Genomic DNA, 22,147 nt, shown 5'->3' with positions numbered 1-22,147 from the left:
CTGCAGAGATCAGCGGCGTGTTCTCATGGAATCCACTTTACTTGGACAATTAAACACAGCAAAATATGTGTGCAAAAAAACAGCAGAAAAAAAATGCAGCATTTACACTACATGTGAACACGGACTAAATGTCCAAGCAAAGTGGATGAGACGTAATGAAATCTTCGTCCTCGGTCTGAAGTCGCTGCTGAACTGTGCGGATTTGGTGTTTTTTTTTCTTTATAATCTTCAGGATTCACATCAACACAAAACGTATCAAATAAGGGGACAATGCATAATAAATACCGCAAACACGCAATAATCAGAGAAGAATGTTATTGTCTTCGTGGTGCGGACACCTGCAGATAAAATGCAGCATTTACACTACGTGTGAACACGGCCTCAGCGATGCATTTTTATTACATTTTTATGGGATTTAATAAATAAAAATAATTTGCGCTATTTTTTTCCCGCCATTTACCAATCCCCATAAATAGTCTGATCGCTGTCTTGTTCAAGTCTTTACGATTACAGGGACACCAAATATGTCCATGTTATTTGCTGATTTGTGATGTTTATTATTTTATAAAAAGTGTAATAAAATGACATTCTATTTTTTTTGATTATTTTTAGTAATTTTAATAGAAGAAAAAAAACCTCTTTTCCTCTCCCTCTAGAATAAAGGACACAGAGACGCTGCTCTGTACAATGGAGCTCTGTGCCCTGTGCAATCAGAGGCTTTATTGTAGGTTTATTCATATAAAATCCTCCCTCTTACATCATCAATTCCTAGTGGATCAACAGCTAGAGCAGCGGTGGGGAACCTCCGGCCCGCGAAGACTTATTCTGCGGCCCCCAGGCTGATTCCTGGGGACTGCAGTCGCATCTTGCTGGCTGCTGGCCCTTTAAAACCCCACACAGCGCGTTCAATGCTGAACACTGCATTTCCTGTACCTGAAAGACTACGTCCCCACGCTGGCACTGCCTACGTGAGGACATACTTTGTAGGTGGGGTCGGCGTGAGGAGCGCTAGAATCAAACAGGAGAGGATTGACTGCCAATCCTCCCCCAGGTCTGTTCCCGGCGGTGGTGGCGGCTCCCTGTGCCCGGCCGTGGCTCCCTGTACCCGGCGGTGGCAGCTCACTGTACGCGGTGGTGGCTCCCTGTGCCCGGCGGTGGTGGCTCCTTGTGCCCCGCGGCAGCTCCTCCTCTCCATGCCTGCAGCCACCTCCAGCACTCAGTGATCCAAGCCTCCCCCAGTTCTCTAACTGCCTCCAAACTCCCCCAGGTCTGTCTGTGTCCCCAGCGCTCTGTGCCCCTCTTTTTCCCCAGTGATCTGTGCCCCCCCCCAGTTTCCCCAGTGATCTGTGCCGTCTCCCCAGTGATCTGTGCTGTCTCTCCAGTGATCTGTTTTGTCTCCCCAGTGATCTCCGTGGCCCCCCTAGTCTCCCCAATGAGCTCTGTGCCCCCCCAGTCTCCCCAGTGAGCTCTGTGCTCCCCCCAGTCTCCCCAGTGAGCTCTGTGCCCCGCGCCTCTCCCAGGTCTGTCTGTGCCTTCAGCCTCTCCCATCCTTCTCTGTGCCCCCAGCGTCCCCCAGGTTTGTCTGTGCCTCCATCCTCTCCCATCATTCTCTGTGCCCCCAGGGCTGTCTGTGTCCCTCTGGCATCCCCCAGGGCTGTCTGCCCTTGGCTATGTATATAACCCCAGCAATGTTTGTGCCCCCAGCTATGTCTGTACAACCCAGTGATGTGTATATACCCCAGTACAGTCTGTGCTGCCCAGTGATGTTTGTATCCCCAGTGACGTCTATGCCCTGCTGCTTCCCTAGTGATGTATATTCCTCCCAGCCCTCCCCAGCAATGTTTATGCCCCCCCCCCAGCTATGTCTGTGCTCCCCATCAATGATGTATGTACCCCCCAGTGATGTCTATGCCCCCAGCCTCCCCAGTGATCTATATTCCTCCCCACCCTCCCCTGTGATGTATATACAGCAGTCCCAGACAACTCAAACCTGGAAAAGCAACAAGAACATTGCCTAATATTACAGCTGCACCGAAGCTGCACGGATTTCCCTTGCATATACAGTCATGGCCAAAAGTTTTGAGAATGCTACAAATATTAATTTTTACAAAGTCTACTGCTTAAGTTTTTCTAATGGCAATTTGCATATACTCCAGAATGTCATAAAGAGTGATCAGCTTAACAGCAATTACTTGCAAAGTCAATAATACCCGTTCTTCTCACAGTCGCCATATGTCAGGGGAACGGGTACTATTGTAGAGCGGGATCGGCCGATACTTGGCCAGTAATGAGTTAAATACGGGAAGATGACAGATGCAAGACTTCTGGCAGGAAAAAAACCACTACAGACCTGTGTAATTATATATGGGTAAGTATCACCCTGCTGCCAAATTCATAACAATTGTAGTCACAACCATGTAGCCATTCCAGCAAATAATAATTATTGATATAAAAAGTAATACTATGTAGAAGGTTTTTTAAATAAAAAAAAAACAGGGATTACATACCAAAAAAAACTGTTTAAATCAATGCAGGGATAAAGTGCCAGCAATGCAAGGGTCTGGATCTTTTAACAACATCCCTACAAACTTAAACAATTAGTACTGCCTTGTTTAAAAAAAAAAAAAAAAGAAGTTGTATTTACAAACATACAGTCATTTCATCAAATATTAAGTATTGACAAGTGCTGCAATGCTGAAGGATTTTTTTGCAAAAAAAAAAAAAAAGATTACATACCAAGACAGAATAGAATGTAAATTAATGTAGGGATAAAGTGCCAGCAGTGCAAGGGTCTGGAGCCCTCTTCTGGGGTAACCGCATTTTGCGTGTCACAGAGCAGGCGTCATCAGACCAGAAGTGAGGGGAGTCTATTCTGTTCATCCTATCATGTTTAGGTATTTAATCCCGGTTTTTTGCAAAAATATTCCGCTGCTTTGCAGAACTTTATATTATTATATATTATTATAGCATCATTTATTCCATGGCGCTTTACAAGTGAAAGAGGGTATACGTACAACAATCATTAACAGTACAAAAAAGACTGGTATAGGAGGAGAGAGGACCCTGCCCCCGAGGAGAGAGGACCCTGCCCCCGAGGAGGAGAGAGGACCCTGCCCGCGAGGGCTCACAGTCTACAGGGAATGGGTGAGGATACAATTTGTGAGGACAGAGCTGGTTGTGCAGTGGTGTACTGGACTGAGGGCTATTGTAGGTTGTAGGCTTGTTGGAAGAGGTGGGTCTTGAGGTTCCTCTTGAAGCTTTCCACGGTAGGGGAGAGTCTGTTATGCTGGGGTAGAGCGTTCCAGAGTATGGGGGAGGCACGGGACAAATCTTGTATGCGATTGTGGGAAGAGGAGATAAGAGAGCAGCAGAGAAGGAGATCTTGTGAGGATCTGAGGTTGCGTGCAGGTAGGTACCGGGAGACTAGGTCACAGATGTAAGGAAGGTTGTGCATGGCTTTGTTTGTCAAACAATACTTAGTATTTGATGAAATGGGTGCAATTATGACTTTTTTTTTTTTTTAGAAGGGTAGTACTTACCTATATACCATTCATGTAATTAAGCAGGTGTGTAGCAGTTTTGTTGCTAGATCCAAACCCTTGCACTGCTGGGACGTTATCCCTGCATTGATTTAAAGTCTATTATGGTTAGGTATGTAATCCCGTTTTTTTTTTTTGCAAAAAAAAAAAATAAATTCCTCCTGCATTGTAGTACATTCTTTATCAATGCTTATTGTTTCATGGAATGACTTTATGGTTGTGTGACTACAATTGTTAAGACTTTGTAGAACAAAAGGACTAAGAGGAAAATAACAGGCAGATGTGAAGGATCAGCTCTTCAAAGTGAACTTTGTGATAAGACTGATATTGAGGTGATCAGGACAGATCTAAGCTGTAGTCCGCTATGTACCTGCGCACACAGGCGGTCACTTACAATCTTACATTAATGGGTGAAATTTACTGTATCACTCACTGCCCGCACGTGTCTGATCTCAGGGATATGGACCAAGATCAAACCGATTATTTCCCGCATTGACTTCCAGCTCCGCAGTAATCGCAGTAATGGAGGATGGATGTAGATACCGACATTGCTATATAAACCGTCTGGTGCAGACACTAGTACGGAACATAATGGCGGATATAAGCGGCACCAGCTCTGATGAGGAGGATGTAGTGGCTCTGAGAAGAGCCTTTGTGTTGTACTCGGGGTGCAGGACAGATCTAGGCCCTCTCCCCACGGATGCGGCGGGCCAGCTGGATGTCTTTGGGCATGATGGTGACCCTCTTAGCGTGGATGGCGCACAGATTTGTGTCCTCAAACAGCCCCACCAGATAAGCCTCGCTGGCCTCCTGCAGGGCCATGACGGCCGAGCTCTGGAAGCGGAGATCGGTCTTGAAGTCCTGGGCGATTTCTCTTACCAGGCGCTGGAAGGGAAGCTTACGGATCAGCAGCTCCGTGGACTTCTGGTACCGGCGGATCTCACGGAGAGCGACTGTGCCTGGCCGGTAGCGGTGAGGCTTCTTCACTCCGCCGGTGGCGGGAGCGCTCTTCCTGGCGGCCTTAGTGGCCAGCTGCTTGCGGGGAGCTTTCCCTCCGGTGGATTTAAGAGCGGTCTGCTTAGTTCTGGCCATAGCTCAGTATAGAGGAGAACAGATGTGATGAGGAGCAGCGCAGAGAGCAGGAGAGTTATACTCTGCTGCTCGTTTTCCCGCTTCATGCAGAGCACCCCATTGGATAATTCCAATAAAACCAATATGCATATCTGTAGGTGCTATTGACCCCTATGAACTGAGATAAATAATGACGGCAATGTACATTAAAAACTGCTCAAGTGAGCGATAAGCAGTTGCAAGGTAAAAATGCATGTAATACAGACCATCTATAGGCGAGAAGCAAGATGGAGATAAGTCAAGTCCCCGGAGAACAAAACACTTGGTCAGAAACCATTAGAAGCACATAAGGGCAAAATGCGCTATATAATACCACATTTGCTATTAGCAGGCACTATTGCATGGTCTGTTGGAGTATAATTTGTACAAATTTGTAGCTGGCTATATCTATATATACACACACTTTTATTCTATTTATCTGTTGATAAGGGACACCAAGCATCATTTGGAAAAAAATTTTGTTACTCATTTGTTGTGTCATGTGTTCTACACTTTATACAGATTGTTATTTTACAGTTATGCATGGTGATCCTTGTTGTATGGCATTCTTTCCTTGCTTTTCTTTCTGAATTAGTCTTTCTGCCATAAGTGAGCCCATATTATGGGGTAGTGCCCTCCCTCTCTTTACATTAGAAGTTCAAGAAGGATAGAGCAAAACTAGGCTCGTGCTGAACCCCAAAAAAGCAAAAGAGCTTTTCTAAAGTTAAAAACCAAAGAAAATGTATGAATATGTAGTTTTGTTTCTAAAACTGTATTTATTTCCGTTTTATTTAAATTCAGTGTATACAGCAGTGTGTATGATATATACAGTCGTCTGCACAGCGGGCGCAATCTGTGACATCTGGGAGTGTCATAGGCTGCGCCCGCTGCATCTCATTGGTGTCTTCACTAAACAAGAGGCTTTAGATCCATCCAATGGTGAGAAGGGAGGGCGGGGCAGCACCTGATAAAAGCGAATGAGGAACCAGCACTGACATCGCACAAGAATTGTGTTTTCTTTGAGCTGTTGGAGAGAAGATCAGAGCGATGTCTGGACGCGGCAAACAAGGAGGGAAGGCCCGCGCTAAGGCCAAGACCCGCTCATCCCGGGCAGGACTGCAGTTCCCGGTCGGTCGTGTGCACAGGCTTCTCCGCAAGGGCAATTACGCCGAGAGAGTGGGCGCCGGCGCTCCGGTCTACCTGGCCGCTGTGCTCGAGTATCTGACCGCTGAGATCCTGGAATTGGCCGGCAATGCTGCCCGGGACAACAAGAAGACCCGCATCATCCCCCGGCACCTGCAGCTGGCTGTGCGCAATGACGAGGAGCTGAACAGGCTGCTGGGTGGGGTGACCATTGCCCAGGGAGGCGTCCTGCCCAACATCCAGGCCGTGCTGCTGCCCAAGAAGACCGAGAGCGGCAAGAAGAGCAAGTGAGCGCCACTGATCCCGCATCATCCACAACACAAAGGCTCTTCTAAGAGCCACCACGTTTTCCTCATCAGAGCTGAGGCTGCCGATATCGGCCGATGTCAGCACTTCTCCCCGTGTTTAACAGAAGCACCAGGCTGTGTATAGATTCCTGTACGATCCGCACTTCTGTGCTGCGTTTCTTATAGAGCAGATATTCAGGGTATTATTATTTATTATTATAGCGCCATTTATTCTATGGTGCTTTACAAGTGAAAGAGGGTATACCTACAACAGTCATTAACAGTACAAAACAGACTGGTACAGGAGGAGAGAGGACCCTGCCCGCGAGGGCTTAGTCTACAGGGAATGGGTGAGGATACAATAGGTGAGGACAGAGCTGGTTGTGCAGTGGTCTACTGGACTGAGGGCTATTGTAGGTTGTAGACTGCTTGAAAGAGGTGGGTCTTGAGGTTCCTCTTGAAGCTTTCCACAGTAGGGGGGAGTCTGATGTGCTGCGGTAGAGCGTTCCAGAGTATGGGGGATACACGGGAGAAATCTTGTACACGATTGTGGGAAGAGGAGATTAGAGGAGCAGAGAAGGAAATCTTGTGAGGATCTGAGGTTGCGTGCAGGTAGGTACCGGGAGACTAGGGAGGAGACAGGTTGTGGATGGCTTTGTATGTCATGGGTAATGTTTTGTGTCCTTGGGTGAGGGGAAGCCAGTGAAGGGAGTGGCAAGGCTGGGGAGTAGCGAGAGGAGAGGTGGATTAAGCGGGCCGCAGAGTTTAGGATAGATTGGAGGGGTGCAAGAGTGTTGGGAGGCCAGAGAGCAGGAGGTTGCAGTAGTCAAGGCGGGAGATGATGAGGGCATGCACTAGTGTTTTTGCTGATGAAATGAATGGGCTGATCTGCTCCAGAGCTGACATGTGGAGATGGGGCAGCGGTTGCTTTACTGGTCTCACAATTCTATAGTGTATACAACGCAATATATACAGGGGATGGAGGGTCTTGTTCTTTCGAGGGTGGAAATTTGTCTTTGCTGTGAGTAGATAGACCGGGTTTTCACATAACACTTAATGCGGCTACTAACCAGCAATTTCCTGCCACAAATTTCCCCACTAAAAGGGTCACAATCATGCGACACTAGATCTGTGGGTAAAGTGTAGATGTGCCCCATCACCTTGAATATTCCACGAGGATGTGGGGGTGAAGTCGCTTCATGTGTGAGAACACATGTGGAGCGGTATCGGCCAGTAAGGTGTTAATCCCGGAAGAAGACACTTGTACTGGATTATACACCCCGGCGTTATCTGTATTCACATAACAGATCAGTGACAGTTACAGCATTCCCCGGAGATCGGCAGTCAGCTCACCCCACAGCAGCAGGACAAACTGTAAAGAAGGCAGGAGCACGTGTTACAGAAAAGGGACAGAAGAAACCGTCACCACTGAGCGGGAATTTCAAATTCGTTGTAGCTCCGCCTATTTAAGAGCACTCATCCGTTTAACCCATTGGTGTCACCGTTTTCAGCTGCGGTTTCAGTTTTCTGTCTCCCCCTCCCCTCATTCGCTGCTCTCCGTCCATCTGATTATAACCTGCGCCTCTGCATATAGGGGGGATTATATTGTGAGGATTCAGGTCTGGGGCAGCTCTACAATACTCCGGATACAGCGCAGTCCTGTCCTCCAGACCTGCTGCCCCCGCACACGGTGATCGCGCTGGATGGAGGATGAGCCGCCATTATTATTCTGAAGGGTTATCATTAATCTTCGGTGGCCGCCATCGATCCGAGACTAAAGTGCCCAAGACGCGGTGATTACACAGGAGTCTATAAACCCGGTACAGTGCGTCCATCTATCCAGCTGCCTCATACAGCGTTATTCCCGGTAAATATTCGCTGCACCCGATCACCCACACGGGTCTCACCCTAAAAATATCATTAAAGCAGCATCAACACATTCATCTCACAGCAGAACTTTGCTTCTTACTCTGTAGTGACCGCAGCACAGCAGGATATGGACTGTGCTCAGATATCGCCATGTTCGGCTATACCACCCCCATCATGTACCCCGGTGTTATATGATCGGCCACATGATAGATCAGTGAGAGCGAACAGCATTCACCAGGGCACAGGAGATCCGCCCTCCGCTCACCCCACAGCAGCAGGACTTTGTAGCCTTTCAGGTAGATGTGGGTGGCTCTGAAAAGAGCCTTTGGGTTGTCAGAATAGAGCAGAATTAACCTCCGAAGCCGTAGAGAGTGCGGCCCTGGCGCTTCAGCGCGTACACCACGTCCATGGCGGTGACGGTCTTCCTCTTGGCGTGCTCGGTGTAGGTGACGGCGTCACGGATCACATTCTCCAGGAAAACTTTCAGGACTCCGCGAGTCTCTTCGTAGATGAGGCCAGAGATGCGCTTGACGCCTCCTCTGCGGGCGAGACGGCGGATGGCAGGCTTGGTGATGCCCTGGATGTTATCACGGAGCACCTTCCTGTGCCGCTTGGCGCCGCCTTTCCCGAGACCTTTTCCTCCTTTACCGCGACCAGACATCTTCAGAGCAGATAGCATAAAACAAGTGAGAAACGGCCTCTGACTCCTCCTTTATGTAGAGGATGGTCGGACCAGAAGGAGAACTGAGGAGATGACGCGTGTCCGGGGCGTGTTTTACAGACTGAGAAATCCGCCCTTTCCTCTGCTGATTGGCTGAATATGGAAATGTTAGGGAGTTTGAATTTACCGCCCTTTGTGCTTCTGCAGTTCTTTTGACTCTAGATATCCAGCTGGCCCGCCGCATCCGTGGGGAGAGGGCCTAGATCTGTCCTGCACCCCGAGTACAACACAAAGGCTCTTCTCAGAGCCACCACATCCTCCTCATCAGAGCTGGTGCCCCTTATATCCGCCATTATGTTCCGTACTAGTGTCTGCACCAGACGGTTTATATAGCAATGTCGGTATCTACATCCATCCTCCATTACTGCGATTACTGCGGAGCTGGAAGTCAATGCGGGAAATAATCGGATTGATTTTGCTCCATATCCCTGAGATCAGACACGTGCGGGCAGTGAGTGATACAGTAAATTTCACCCATTAATGTAAGATTCTAGGTGACCGCCCGTGTGCGCAGGTACATAGCGGACTAGATCTGTCCTGATCACCTCAATATCAGTCTTATCATCACCAAGATCACTTTGAAGAGCTGATTCCTCACATGCTCCTGTTATTTTGCTCTGAGTTGTTTTGTTCTAAGAATACGGGGTTCTGGAGAGATGATCTGTCCACACACGGCCACAGTGCCAGCAGTGCAAGGGTCTGGATCTGGCGACAAAACTCCTACAAACCTATATAATTACATGAATGGTATATAGGCAAGTACTACACTGCTAACAAAGGCATAATTGTAGTCACAAACATGCAGTCATTCCATCAAATAATAAGAATTGATTGACATGTAAAGTGCTTCAATGCAGGAGGAATATTTTTGCAAAAAAACAGGGATTATATAAAACAAAATAGAATGAATAGAATAGACTCCCCTCACTTCTGGTCTGATGAAGCCTGCTCTGTGACAAAATGAGGTTACCTCTCCTGGGGGGGCTCCAGACCCTTGCACTGCTGGCACTTTATCCCTGCATTGATTTACATTCTATTCTGGTATGTTATCCCTTTTTTTGCAAAAAAAAATTCCTCCAGCATGGTAGCACTTTATATGTTATTACTTGTTATTTGCTGGAATGGCTACAAGGTTGTGACTACAATTGTTATGACTTTGGCAGCAGGGTGGTACTTACCCATATGTAATTACACAGGTCTGTAGTGGTTTTTTTTTCCTGCCAGAAGTCTATTGCATCTGTCATCTTTTCCTCTTTTTTATATACAATATTTGTATCTCATGTGGTTTTTGTACCCAAATAAATATTTGTCATTGTTTTGCAGGGTACCACACTTGTTTCTCCACTTTTTTCTCCCCAATCCTTTATTAGTGGTTTTGCAAACACCCCATGGGTAACCAAACAGGTCTCCCTGAGGTCTCTCTATTTACTCGATCTTTTTACTAGTATTTACTTGGATAATATCTGAAGAATTTAGCTTTTTCTAAGCTTCTATTGCTATGGACCTTTTGCTGCGGAAATTACTTGAGAAATGTTTGAAATCTTTCTGCAGACATTTCCCAGCAAAACCTATGGGAAAAAAAATATCTGTGCTCACGCTGCGTTTTTTTCTAAAGAAAATTCTTTCTGCAGAATTTCTTGAGAACATTTCTTGATAAAATGTGCATGTCGTTTCTTTTCCGCAGGGACCTCCGGTATTTCACTCCATTCACTGTAATGTAATCGCGAAATACCGCGGGTAGCAAATGATGTGCGGTATACCCTCGGTATAGCCACGATTTACCTGCGGTAATGCTCATCACTGGCTGCGGTTTTGCAGGAAGGGATGTCACTATGACAGGAAGAGGAAGCAGAGCAGAGTAAACACACACATCACACTCCCTGGACGACGCACAGAAGCACTTCCGTGTGACCTCCAGGTGCCCGTGCAGTCTGTGTCCCCCTCCAACCCCGTGGCTGCCCGCCCTGCAGTGTCAGTGTCTGCCCGCAGTGTCAGCAGCTTCTCACGCTGCAGTGCGTGCAGCCGCGGGGATGACGAGTGCTGCTGTCAGGAGATTAGATGAGATCATTACCTGCTGTGACGATCTCCTGCCTCCTGACGTCAGCGCGGTCACTGCCGTCTATGCCCGTCTCGCGGGCGGCCTGAGACTGTCACTAGCGGTGACGTCACGGGCTCTCGCGATACTGCTGAGAACGCGGAGGGCATAGAAGTCAGTGACAGCGCTGACATCAGGAGAGCAGGAGATCGTCACAGCAGGTAATATCTCATCTAACCTCCTGATGGCAGCGCTCGTCATCCCCTGCAGTGACCTGGGCTGACCTATTGATGTTCGCTCAGGTCACGGCATTACTCTCCCAGCCAATGGGGAACATTCTGTTCTTCATTGACTGGGACAGTGACTATGGTATGGATCGCCGTGGGACGCCCTTATTGGATTACGCCGGACCTGGAATTGATTGTTCTTTTCAATAAATTGGTGAAAGAGGGAATGTTTTGGGGAGTGTTTTTTCAAATAAAACTTTTTTGTTGTCTATTTTTTTTTCTTACTGACTGGGTTGGTGATATCAGGTATCTGATAGACGCCGTGACACCACGAACCCCAGGGCTTGATGCCAGGTGACATTATACATCTGAAGAAAAAACAAAAAGCCAGCACTAAATGTGCACTTCAGCACTAAAAATTCCAAACTGTACTTATTATAAAAATTTTTGAGATTTTTGGCAAAAAATTGCAATTTCTTGAGCTACCCCGCCACGTCACGGCAAATCTCATTTGGGGCAGTCCTACACTAAAATATTTTTATAAAATGTGCCATACGGCCTCACATATGAATAGTAGAACTGCTCTTAGCAGCACTCACCTGGTCTATTTCAATCCCGTACCCATGACTGAGTCATGGCCGTGGGCGGGACAGGTCCAAGCAAATGCTGCATGAAGTAAATAGCCTGTGGACAGGGCCTGATGACTGAATGTGAACAGTCACCAACCGCCAAAATCTAGACAGATGAAATACATCCCAAATTGGGGATATATATATATATATATATATATATATATATAGATATATATGTGCAAAGGGTGTGGTGTAAATAAGTGTACAAAATTGTAAAAACAAAAACTGCGTCTAAAAATAAAATGTGAGTGTAATTCAATAATGTGTCAGAAAAACAGAATATAGTTGTGTGATGTATATTATTGAAAACAATATATAAATAAAGTGAAAAACAGAAACACGAGTCAAGAAATATCTTCCCCGCCAGAAGAGCCGCATCATGAACAGATTTATCTCATTCGGCCGTGGAGCAGGGCTGTGACATGAAGAACAATTAATCTTCCACTCACTGAGCAAAGAGTTCATAAGATCTCGGAGCATGAACAGAACAACGGTATTATATATTACATCCTAGTATTATATTACATTATAGTATACTAGGCCAATATACACGGGATTGGCTCCATAAAAATATATAAAGCATGCAAAAAAATAGATATGATACATATATGAGGTATTGGTCGATATTTTGGCTAAAAAACACAACCTTGCAACCCACGTCAAGGGTCCTCATTGCTTTGTAAGTCACTTTGCTAAAATTAAAAGCAAAAGCCACCAAATAAGGAATTAAAATTCCCCAAAATTTCATAAGTGCAATATAACAAAAAAAAGGAGCAGCAGAATTTGCCTGCCCGGGTCACAGAAAATGCTGCACTAAAGATGGAAGCAAAATACTGATGAGACGACCACCACTCACAACCTCCCGATTCATGGAGGGGGTGACTGTTCAGTATTAGATAAGGCTTGTATAGGGCGCTGGTCACACACATGAAGAGCCCAGCGCCTGTATACAAATAAATATAACATGAAAAAGAATATATAATTTCTGTGGCATTGGTTGATATTTTGGCCAAAATACACAAAGCTCGCAACCCACGTCAAGGGTCCTCATGTCTTGCGAGTCCCTACCCTAAAATTAACAGCAAAGCTACAGGAAAAGAAACTAAAATTCACCAAAATTTCCAATTTAATATACAAGAGCAACAGCATTAATCTGCCCAGATCACAGACTAATACCCTGACATGGGACCTGACAGGATAATACTTTTGCTCTATATTATATTATTTGGAACTTATACATTTTTTGGGATTTTAGTTTGTTTCTGTAGCTTTACTTTTAATTTCTCCCTCTTTAACTAAACCTTTATTCCCCTGAATGTTGGGATGTGTCTGAGGCCGTCGGACCCAGGAACAGGTTAATAGCCTTAAGGTTGAAAGACACAAGTTCAGCCTAAAAGCTAATGTGTTGATCCAGAGGAAGGTGAAAACCCCATGAGGCAAAAGACAATTGCCCCATATTAGGGGAAAAATTCCTTCCCGACTCCACATACGGCAATCAGACTAGTTCCATGGATCAACGTCCCATAATCTAGTACCAATAACCTGCAAATAGTCATGAAAGGTGCACAGGCCTCCATGACCATAAGATAATGTGGCGGAGAGATCCATCATCTCATTGCTCACACTGTAAAAATGTTCTTTACACAAAGGGAATTAGGAGCCTAATACCAGAGCGGTTGAATTAACCCTAATGGAAATAAGCTACTAAAGCTTGTTTCCTAAATATTGGGGTCTGTCTAAGGCCATCAGCTCATAAGGCTTCCTCAGACAGACATGACCAAAGCCACTCCATCCTACTTCACATTACACCCCTGAATAGGGATAAAGACTTACCATAGGCCCAGGGTTGCATCTACAGAGTAGCTGCTGGCTGGAGGAGCGAGCTTGAGGCTAGAGTGGTTGAATCAACCCTAAATGAAAAAACTATCTAATGCTACTCTCTTGATAGCACCTGTCTGAGGCCGTTGGCTGAAAAAGGCTTCCTCAGACAGACTTGGCACTAGACTCTCTATCCTTCAGGTTCCAAAGGAACCCTAGATTTCAATCTTGCACCCCTATACAGTGATAAAGATTTATCACAGAGCCAGGATTGCATCCACAGAGTAGCTGCTGGCCGGAGGAGCGAGCTTAAGGCTAAAGTGGGTCAGCCAATTCTCATTAAAATAAATTCTAACTAATGCTACTTTCCTAAATAAAGATATCTGAGGCACTTGGCTCAAAAAGGCTTCCAGCACAGATGTCGAGCAAAACCCTCCAAAGGAACCCTGGCATAAACCTTTGAACCTCAATAGAGGGACAGTTTCATAGCCTTAAGGTTGAAAGACACAAGTTCAACCTAAAAGCTAATGTGTTGATCCAGAGGAAGGCGAAAACCCCATGAGGCAAATGACAATTGCCCCATATTAGGGGAAAAAATCCTTCCCGACTCCACATACGGCAATCAGACTAGTTCCCTGGATCAACGTCCCATAATCTAGTGCCAATAACCTGCAAATAGTCAAGAAAGGCGCACAGGCCTCCATGACCGTAAGATAATGTGGCGGAGAGATCCATCATCTCATCGCTCACACTGTAAAAATGTCCTTTACACAAAGGGAATTAGGAGCTTAATACCAGAGCGGTTGAATTAACCCTAATGGAAATAAGCTACTAATGCTTTTTCCCAAAATGTTAAAATCTGTCTAAGGCCATCAGCTCATAAGGTTTCCTCAGACAGACTTCACACAAGCCACTCAATTCTGTATGTTCAATAGGAAACCTGATCGCCACAATTACACCCCTTAACAGGGAAAAAGCCTTACCACAGGCCCAGGGTTGCATCTACAGAGTAGCTGCTGGCCGGAGGAGCGAGCTTGAGGCTAGTGAGGCCAAAACAACCCTAACTGAAATAAACCCCAACTATCAATACTAACACAAATCTGTACAAATTAACAACTTATAACCGTAATTATAATTAGTTTCTTCTTTCGTGGTCTCTTGGACACAACCCTGACCAGAACTCGACATCTCCATATACGATACACTTTATGAGGCTGACGATTTTAGGTCAGGTGGACCAGCACCAGAAAAGGGTTGTAAAACTGTCTGAAATCCTGAAAACGTCCCGCACACCTTACATGTGATCACTTTTCACCTTTTTACACCGGCTCTTTCATCTTTTTAAATAAAAAGTGAGCAGAGCTTAGTATAATAAAGGGCACAAAAGTGGTGTAAAATATCCCTGACAGATCTTACTCCAGGGGGCGCGTCATGAAGGTCGGCGCAGAAAAGCCCCAGCCTTGATAAATTGCCCAGCAAAGGTTTACATGACATTAGCGGATAACGAGCAGTGATACGGTCACCAGGTTCTCACGATGCTCCCGGTCCTGCGTTGTGGGGCGTTCCTATCCTGGTTACTATCCAAAAAGGCAGTAAAGGCGCAGGGCTCCACGGTGTATAATCCAGGGGCTCCACGGTGTATAATCCAAGGGCTCCACGGTGTATAATCCAGGGGCTCCACGGTGTATAATCCAGGGGCTCCACGGTGTATAATCCAGGGAATCCACGGTTTCTGTTCCAAGGGCTCCTCTTTCTTGCTTGCGTAGCTCGGTCCATCGTCCTGTTCCTTTATGAAGTATAATGGCTGTTAGGCTCTCAGGAGCGGATTTTTAGATCCTTTGATCACTGTGACATCACAAAGTGATGACCTAGGCAAGTGAGTGTCGCCCCTTTATGTAGTCATCGGGGTGGTCAGCTATAATTTGCATATTCCATGATGTCATAAACCTATGATGTCACCACAGTGAGAACAGACATGAACGCTCCATTCTGATCCCGGCCGTCATCATCATCTGAAAACAGCGGCGCACAGAGGACTCAGTTTTCACGTCTAGTTACAAAGCAGAGGACTTAGTTCTATAAAAGGCAAATGTGCGATCGATGCCGCCCCCAATTCACAGCTCTGGAGCCGCAGATCGGCCACCGAGGATTCTGGGGAAACTGAGAGACAGATGATGACATGAATAAAAACTATGAATATTTAGAAACCCGGGAGAGACCCCTGGAGATGTGATGGCGGCCGTGTTTGGTGTCATACAGCCTGAGACAAAAAACTATGTACAATAAATATATAAAAGACCCCAATAACCTTTATTATGGGGATCACAGGACACAGGGGGCAGGACACAGGGGGCAGGGGCTCACAGCAACAACCCATCTGATGATTTTGTTCTGTTCTCATGTTTTGCACAAAAAATCAACTCTCTTATCCCGTTATATACAAACACTAATTTCAGAACATCACTCCTCAGCCCATCCTGCAGAACATCACTCCTCAGCCCATCCTGCAGAACATCACTCCTCAGCCCATCCTGCAGAACATCACTCCTCAGCCCATCCTGCAGAACATCACTCCTCAGCCCATCCTGCACAACATCACTCCTCTGTCCATCCTGCAGTACATCACTCCTCAGCCCATCCTGCAGAACACCACTCCTCAGCCCATCCTACAGTACATCACTCCTCAGCCCATCCTGCAGAACATCACTCCTCAACTCATCCTGCAGTACATCACTCCTCAGCCCATCCTGAAGTACATCACTGCTCAGCCCCATCCTGCAGAACATCACTCCTCAGTCCATCCTGCAGAACATCACTCCTCATCCCCATCCTGCAGTACATCACTCCTCAGCTCTGCAGCACATCACTCCTCAGCCCTGCAGCACTGAGGTCCCGGGTTCAAATTCCACCAAGGACGACATCTGAAAGTAGTCAGTACGTTCTCCCCGTGTTTTCATGTGTTTCCTCCGGGTTCTCCAGTTTTGTCTCAAACTCCAAAGACTAATAGGGAATGTAGATTGTGAGCCCCGATGGGGACAGCGACGATCACGTCTGTAAATCGCTGTGGAATTAATGGCGCTATATAAGTGAGTAAAATAAATAAATATCATCATCGCCATCTTCATGCCGCCCTATGGCTGTAGCCTGAAGGTGCGGTGAATACCAGGCCCTGATCCACCGGGCGGCACACAGATGACGTCCCTCATCATCAGCAGTCATGGAGAGACGTCCGCTCTAAGCTCCACCTCCCGGTATGATGGATGACGTTACCTGCTCCGGTAGCTCCATGTGTCAGAGCCGGCGTGCTGGGGAATGACACCGCTCCACCACCACAACGCCGTGAATCACAACATTACAGACCCATTAGTAATTCCACATTACCTGGAAATGTCGAGAAGACGAGTGGTAAAACCGCAGATTTATATCCTGGATCTCCGGCTGATTGTACCGCAACAAAGTGCCTCTTAAAGGGGAAGCGCACATGCATATTTAGGCATTCCTATGTATATAACCTACAAAAATGGCAACAAGCCAGCGCTCTGTAATGTCCAGGACCATGAGACTGATTCCATCTAAATCCATGAGACCTTTTTTTGTGCCCCATTGGAGTCCATAGGTTTCTATGGGAGCGATATTTCGGCTCTATAAATCACAGATGCAGTATACAGTGCGTACGTGAGACCAAACCTTAAGTGAGTATTCATATGAGATAATCACAATGTGTAACCCTTAGTAGTGATGAGCGAGCATGCTTGTCACTGCTCGGTACTCGCACGAGTATCGCTGTACTCGGGCTGCTCGGCGGGGACCGAGTAATCTCGCGATACTCGTGCTGTACTCGTGGTCTTCATTTCTGCATGTTGGCGCTCTTTTGAGAGCCAGCCCTCATGCAGGGATTGGCTGGCAGACCACTGCAATGCCACAGCCCTGTTAGTTGTGGAATTGCAGTGATTGGCCGGCCTGCACAGCGTGACCGAGCCTTTATATCGGCCGGCGCGCTGTGCTCTGCTCACAGCTATCCAGACAGTGAGTGCAGGGAGAGTGTCGCTGATTCAGGGAAAGCTTTGCGGCCCTTTATAGCTTTTTCAGTTGCAGGGCTGCAAACAGTGTGACCAAAAGTCCTTCTCAGGACTATTCTAGTTGTATACAGGCAGGCAGGGTATAGCCAGGTCGGAGTACAGTAGCAGAGTCCTTCTCAGGACTACTGTTGCTATATACAGGCAGGGTATAGCCAGGTCTGAATACAGGCTAGTGACCAAAAGAGTCCTTGTCAGGACTATTGTACCAGTATACAGGCAGGCAGGCAGGCAGGGTAGTGGTGACCGTATACCAGCCTTCATCATATCTGGGGCTGGTGTACACAGTGTAAAACAGTCCAGATAGTGTCTGACTTGTCTGTAATTGTCGCTCCCCAAAAAAACCTGTTAGGTTCTTATTGCGTCCGTGCTTGGTTTTTAAAACCGCACGTGTGTGCCTGTTGGTGGCAGCGTACAGGTGCACTTGTGTGCAATTTCCAGAAACTTTAATATAACGCACAAGTAGTGAATATACACGTCAGCAGTGCACAGCATTGCAAAATGCGCAAGGGCATTGGCAAGGAACAAGGAAGTGGACGTGATGGTGGTGCAGGCAGAGGCCGAGGTCGTGGGCAAGCTCTAATTTCGCCACAACAAAGGGCCACATCTAGTCGCTCGCACGTCCTGTCCCAAATTCTTGGGGACCGCAGCAGTACACCGCTCTTGAACCAAGACCAGTGTCAACAGGTTGTTAGTTGGATAGCAGATAATGCTTCCAGTCAGATTGGCACCACCACAAACACTCTGTCTTCCACACGGTCAAGTGTCAGTAGCCGTGATACTGCACCGCACATTTCTGAACCTGATCCTCCTTCCTACCACCAGGCTGAGTACACGTCCTCCTCGGACATTAATGATCCCACACTTGGACACTCGGAAGAGCTGTTCACGTTTCCATTCACACATTCTGGCCTCTCGCCAGCTCATATTGAAGTGGGTCATGAGGAGATCGTCTGTACAGATGGCCAAATATTTGAGCAGCCACGTTCTCACGAAGTTGGCAACGTGTCTCAACAAGTGGTGGACGATGATGAGACACAATTGTCAGCAAGTCAGGAGGAGGAGCAGGGTGCGGAAGAGGAAGACGACGTGGTGGATGATCCAGTAACTGACCCAACCTGGCAGGAGGATATGCAGAGCGAGGACAGCAGTGCACAGGGGGAGGGAGGCGTAGCATCACAACAGGCAGTAAGAAGCAGGGTGGTGGCCCCAGGCAGAAGTCAGGCAACCGTTCCCCGGAACAACACGACGACACAAGGTGCCTGTACAAATGTTAGGTCTTCCCGAGTCTGGCAGTTTTTTAAGTTGGATCCAGATGATTCAAAAAAGGCCATTTGCAACACCTGCCGTGCCAGCATCAGCAGGGGTACCAAAACTAGCAGCCTGACCACCACCAGCATGATCAGGCACATGTCAGCCAAGCACCCGACTTTGTGGGAAGTACAACAGAGTCGAGGAGCAGTGCTTGCTGATGTCACTGCTACGTCTTCGCTGGTTGTGCATGCGAGCCAATCCTCTGTCCATGCTGCCTGCGAACAAGCCTCCTCCACTCCTGCACCTGCAGTTGCCTACGCAGAAAGAACACCATCATCAAGCACGTCCTTGTCCCAGCGCAGCGTTCAGTTATCCATTCAGCAAACCTTTGAACGCAGGCGCAAATACACTGCCAACACCCCACATGCCACAGTTCTAAATGCTAACATTTCGCGACTGCTTGCGCTGGAAATGTTGCCTTTTAGGCTGGTGGAGACTGAAGCATTCCGTGACCTGATGGCGGCAGCTGTCCCACGTTACTCGGTCCCCAGCCGCCACTATTTCTCCCGGTGTGCCGTCCCCGCGTTGCATAACCACGTGTCACAAAACATCACACGTGCCCTGAACAACGCTGTTTCACCCAAGGTCCACCTAACCACAGACATGTGGACAAGTGCTTGTGGGCAAGGCCGCTACATCTCGTTGACGGCACACTGGGTTAATATTGTGGAAGCTGGGACCCAGTCTGAGCGAGGGACGGAACACGTCCTTCCCACACCAAGGTTTGCAGGCCCTACCTCAGTCAGTGTTTCACCCACACTCTACAGCTCCGGAATGTCATGCTCTTCAGCCTCCTCCTGCGCATCCTCATCCACTGTGCCCTCCACACCAGTCACAAGCTGGAAGCACTGCAGCACTGCCTCGGCGAAGCGGCAACAGGCTGTGCTGAAGCTAATCTGCATAGGTGACAAACCCCACAATGCAGAAGAGCTGTGGACAGCTCTGAAACAGCAGGCAGATCTCTGGCTCACACCTCTGAACCTAAAGCCAGGAAAGGTCGTGTGTGACAATGGCCGGAACCTGGTGGCGGCTTTGAGGCGAGGCCAGCTGACACATGTTCCATGCGTGGCCCATGTGCTCAACCTCGTGGTTCAGCGGTTTATAAAGTCATACCCAGAGCTGTCTGATCTACTGGTAAAAGTTCGCCGCCTGTCTGCACATTTTCGAAAGTCACCTACTGCTTCAGCCGGCCTTGCCGGCTTTCAGCGCCGTTTGCATCTTCCGGCTCACAGACTGGTGTGTGATGTCCCCACGCGTTGGAATTCAACTCTGCACATGTTGGTCAGGATATGTGAGCAGAAGAGGGCAGTTGTTGAGTACCTGCATCACCTAAGCCGTCGGGAAATGGGTCAAACTCCACACATAACACCTGAGGAGTGGAGATGGATGTCAGACCTATGTACCATCCTCCAAAACTTTGAGGACTCCACCAAGATGGTGAGTGGTGATGACGCCATTATTAGCGTCACCATACCGCTACTCTGCCTTCTAAAACGGTCTCTGCTGAAAAACAAACATGATGCATTGCAGGCGGAGCGCGATGAGTTGCAGCAAGAAACAGTAGTGGGTGTGGGTGATAACACACAGCCCAGCCTCGTCTCATCACAACGTGCAGTGGAGGACTATGACGAGGAGGAGGATGAAGACATGGAGCAACTCTCCGGCCAAATTGAGGATATGACATGCACACCAGTCATATCCTCGGTTCAGCGTGGCTGGCCAGAGGACAGGGTAGATGAGGAGGAGGAGGAGGAGGAGGACAGCATGTTCAGTCATCTTGTTGGTCAGGCTACTGAAGTCCTGGCTGTTAAGAGTCTGGCGCACATGGCTGACTTTATGGTAAGCTGCCTGTCTCGTGACCCTCGAGTTAAGAACATCTTGGCCGACAATCATTACTGGTTGGTAACACTGTTAGACCCACGCTACAAGGAGAACTTTTTGTCTCTTATTCCCGTGGAGGAGAGGTCAACCAAAATGCAGCAGTTCCGGAAGGCCATACTCACGGAAGTAGGCAAAGCATTCCCCTCACAAAACGCTAGCGGCATAGGTCAGGAATCAGTGGACAACCGAGGCGTACAGCCGAGAGAGGCACAAGTCCAATCCGCCAGAGGTAGGGGAACAGTCTTTAAGATGTGGGACAGTTTTCTCAGCCCCTCACGTACCACAGCCCCTGAGGTGCGGGGTAGTGACACAAGAAATCCTAAGTTTGCCCAGATGCTGAAGGAGTACCTTGCAGATCGAACAACTGTACTCCGACATTCCTCTGTGCCTTACAATTATTGGGTATCCAAGCTGGACACGTGGCATGAATTGGCTCTCTACGCCTTGGAAGTCCTGGCCTGCCCTGCTGCTAGCGTTTTGTCAGAGCGTGTTTTTAGTGCCGCAGGTGGAATCATTACAGATAAACGCACCCGCCTGTCAACTGAAAATGCTGACAGGCTGACTCTGATCAAGATGAACAAGGGTTGGATTGGGCCAGACTTCACCACACCACCAGCAAATGAGAGCGGAATTTAAAGTTTGCCATGTACCTCCACTCACCCATGGGTACACACTTCTGGACTTTGGATAATCGCTGGACTGCTCCTCCTTCTCCTCATGCGCCACCATGATGATGACCGTTACAAATTGCAATACTTAGGCCTTTGTTTCAGGTATACCCCCAGTGGTAAATTTTTTTGCCCATTCTTTGCAGAATGGACATTACAACGACAGGAGACCCGCTCCTTTGCAATGGGAACAATGTTTTGAGGCCCTCATGCACGTCTCTACCCAGGGACAACGTGGAGCCTCCCAATTTTTGGCTGCCCTGCCTAAGGGCTATACTATAATACACCCACTTCCTTAAAATGGACACTTAATGTTTTGAGGCCCTCATGCACGTCTCTACCCAGGGACAACGTGGAGCCTCCCAATTTTTGGCTGCCCTGGCAAAGGGCTATACTGAAATAGACCCACTTCCTTACAATGGGCACTTCAGGTTTACAGGCCCTCATGCACGTCTCTATCCAGGGACAATGTGGAGCCTCCCAATTTTTGGCTGCCCTGGCAAAGGGCTATACTGAAATAGACCCACTTCCTTACAATGGGCACTTCAGGTTTACAGGCCATCATGCACGTCTGTATCCAGGGACAACGTGGAGCCTCCCAATTTGTGGCTGCCCTGGCAAAGGGCTATACTGAAATAGACCCACTTCCTTACAATGGGCACTTCAGGTTTACAGGCCATCATGCACGTCTCTATCCAGGGACAATGTGGAGCCTCCCAATTTGTGGCTGCCCTGGCAAAGGGCTATACTGAAATAGACCCACTTCCTTACAATGGGCACTTCAGGTTTACAGGCCATCATGCACATCTCTATCCAGGGACAATGTG

The 22,147-nt window shown here is 47.7% G+C and overlaps 3 protein-coding genes across 3 annotated transcripts; 1 reads left to right on the top strand and 2 right to left on the bottom strand.

Moving 5' to 3' along the window:
- Positions 1 to 4,220: 4,220 nt before the first annotated feature.
- On the bottom strand, positions 4,221 to 4,631 carry LOC142246715 (histone H3-like). The gene has a single exon (XM_075319772.1). It carries the CDS (start codon positions 4,629 to 4,631, stop codon positions 4,221 to 4,223), a length of 411 nt encoding a protein of 136 aa, XP_075175887.1.
- A 1,065-nt stretch (positions 4,632 to 5,696) lies between these two features.
- LOC142246269 (histone H2A type 1-like) lies at positions 5,697 to 6,083 on the top strand. The gene has a single exon (XM_075319305.1). The coding sequence runs from the start codon at positions 5,697 to 5,699 to the stop codon at positions 6,081 to 6,083; it is 387 nt and encodes a 128-aa protein (XP_075175420.1).
- Positions 6,084 to 8,297: 2,214 nt separating this feature from the next.
- LOC142246268 (histone H4) lies at positions 8,298 to 8,609 on the bottom strand. Its single transcript, XM_075319304.1, has one exon. It carries the CDS (start codon positions 8,607 to 8,609, stop codon positions 8,298 to 8,300), a length of 312 nt encoding a protein of 103 aa, XP_075175419.1.
- Positions 8,610 to 22,147: the final 13,538 nt, after the last annotated feature.

This window comes from Anomaloglossus baeobatrachus, chromosome 7, assembly GCF_048569485.1.
Source record: "Anomaloglossus baeobatrachus isolate aAnoBae1 chromosome 7, aAnoBae1.hap1, whole genome shotgun sequence".
In the NCBI taxonomy this organism is placed as follows: domain Eukaryota; kingdom Metazoa; phylum Chordata; class Amphibia; order Anura; family Aromobatidae; genus Anomaloglossus; species Anomaloglossus baeobatrachus.
The sequence above is the reverse complement of the archived record's forward strand: the minus strand, read 5'-3'. Positions and strand labels throughout refer to the sequence as shown.

Excerpts from the sequence above, each read along its gene's own strand:
- LOC142246269 (XM_075319305.1), top strand. The coding sequence starts at position 5,697 with ATGTCTGGACGCGGCAAACAAGGAGGGAAGGCCCGCGCTAAGGCCAAG.
- LOC142246715 (XM_075319772.1), bottom strand. The coding sequence starts at position 4,631 with ATGGCCAGAACTAAGCAGACCGCTCTTAAATCCACCGGAGGGAAAGCT.
- LOC142246268 (XM_075319304.1), bottom strand. The coding sequence starts at position 8,609 with ATGTCTGGTCGCGGTAAAGGAGGAAAAGGTCTCGGGAAAGGCGGCGCC.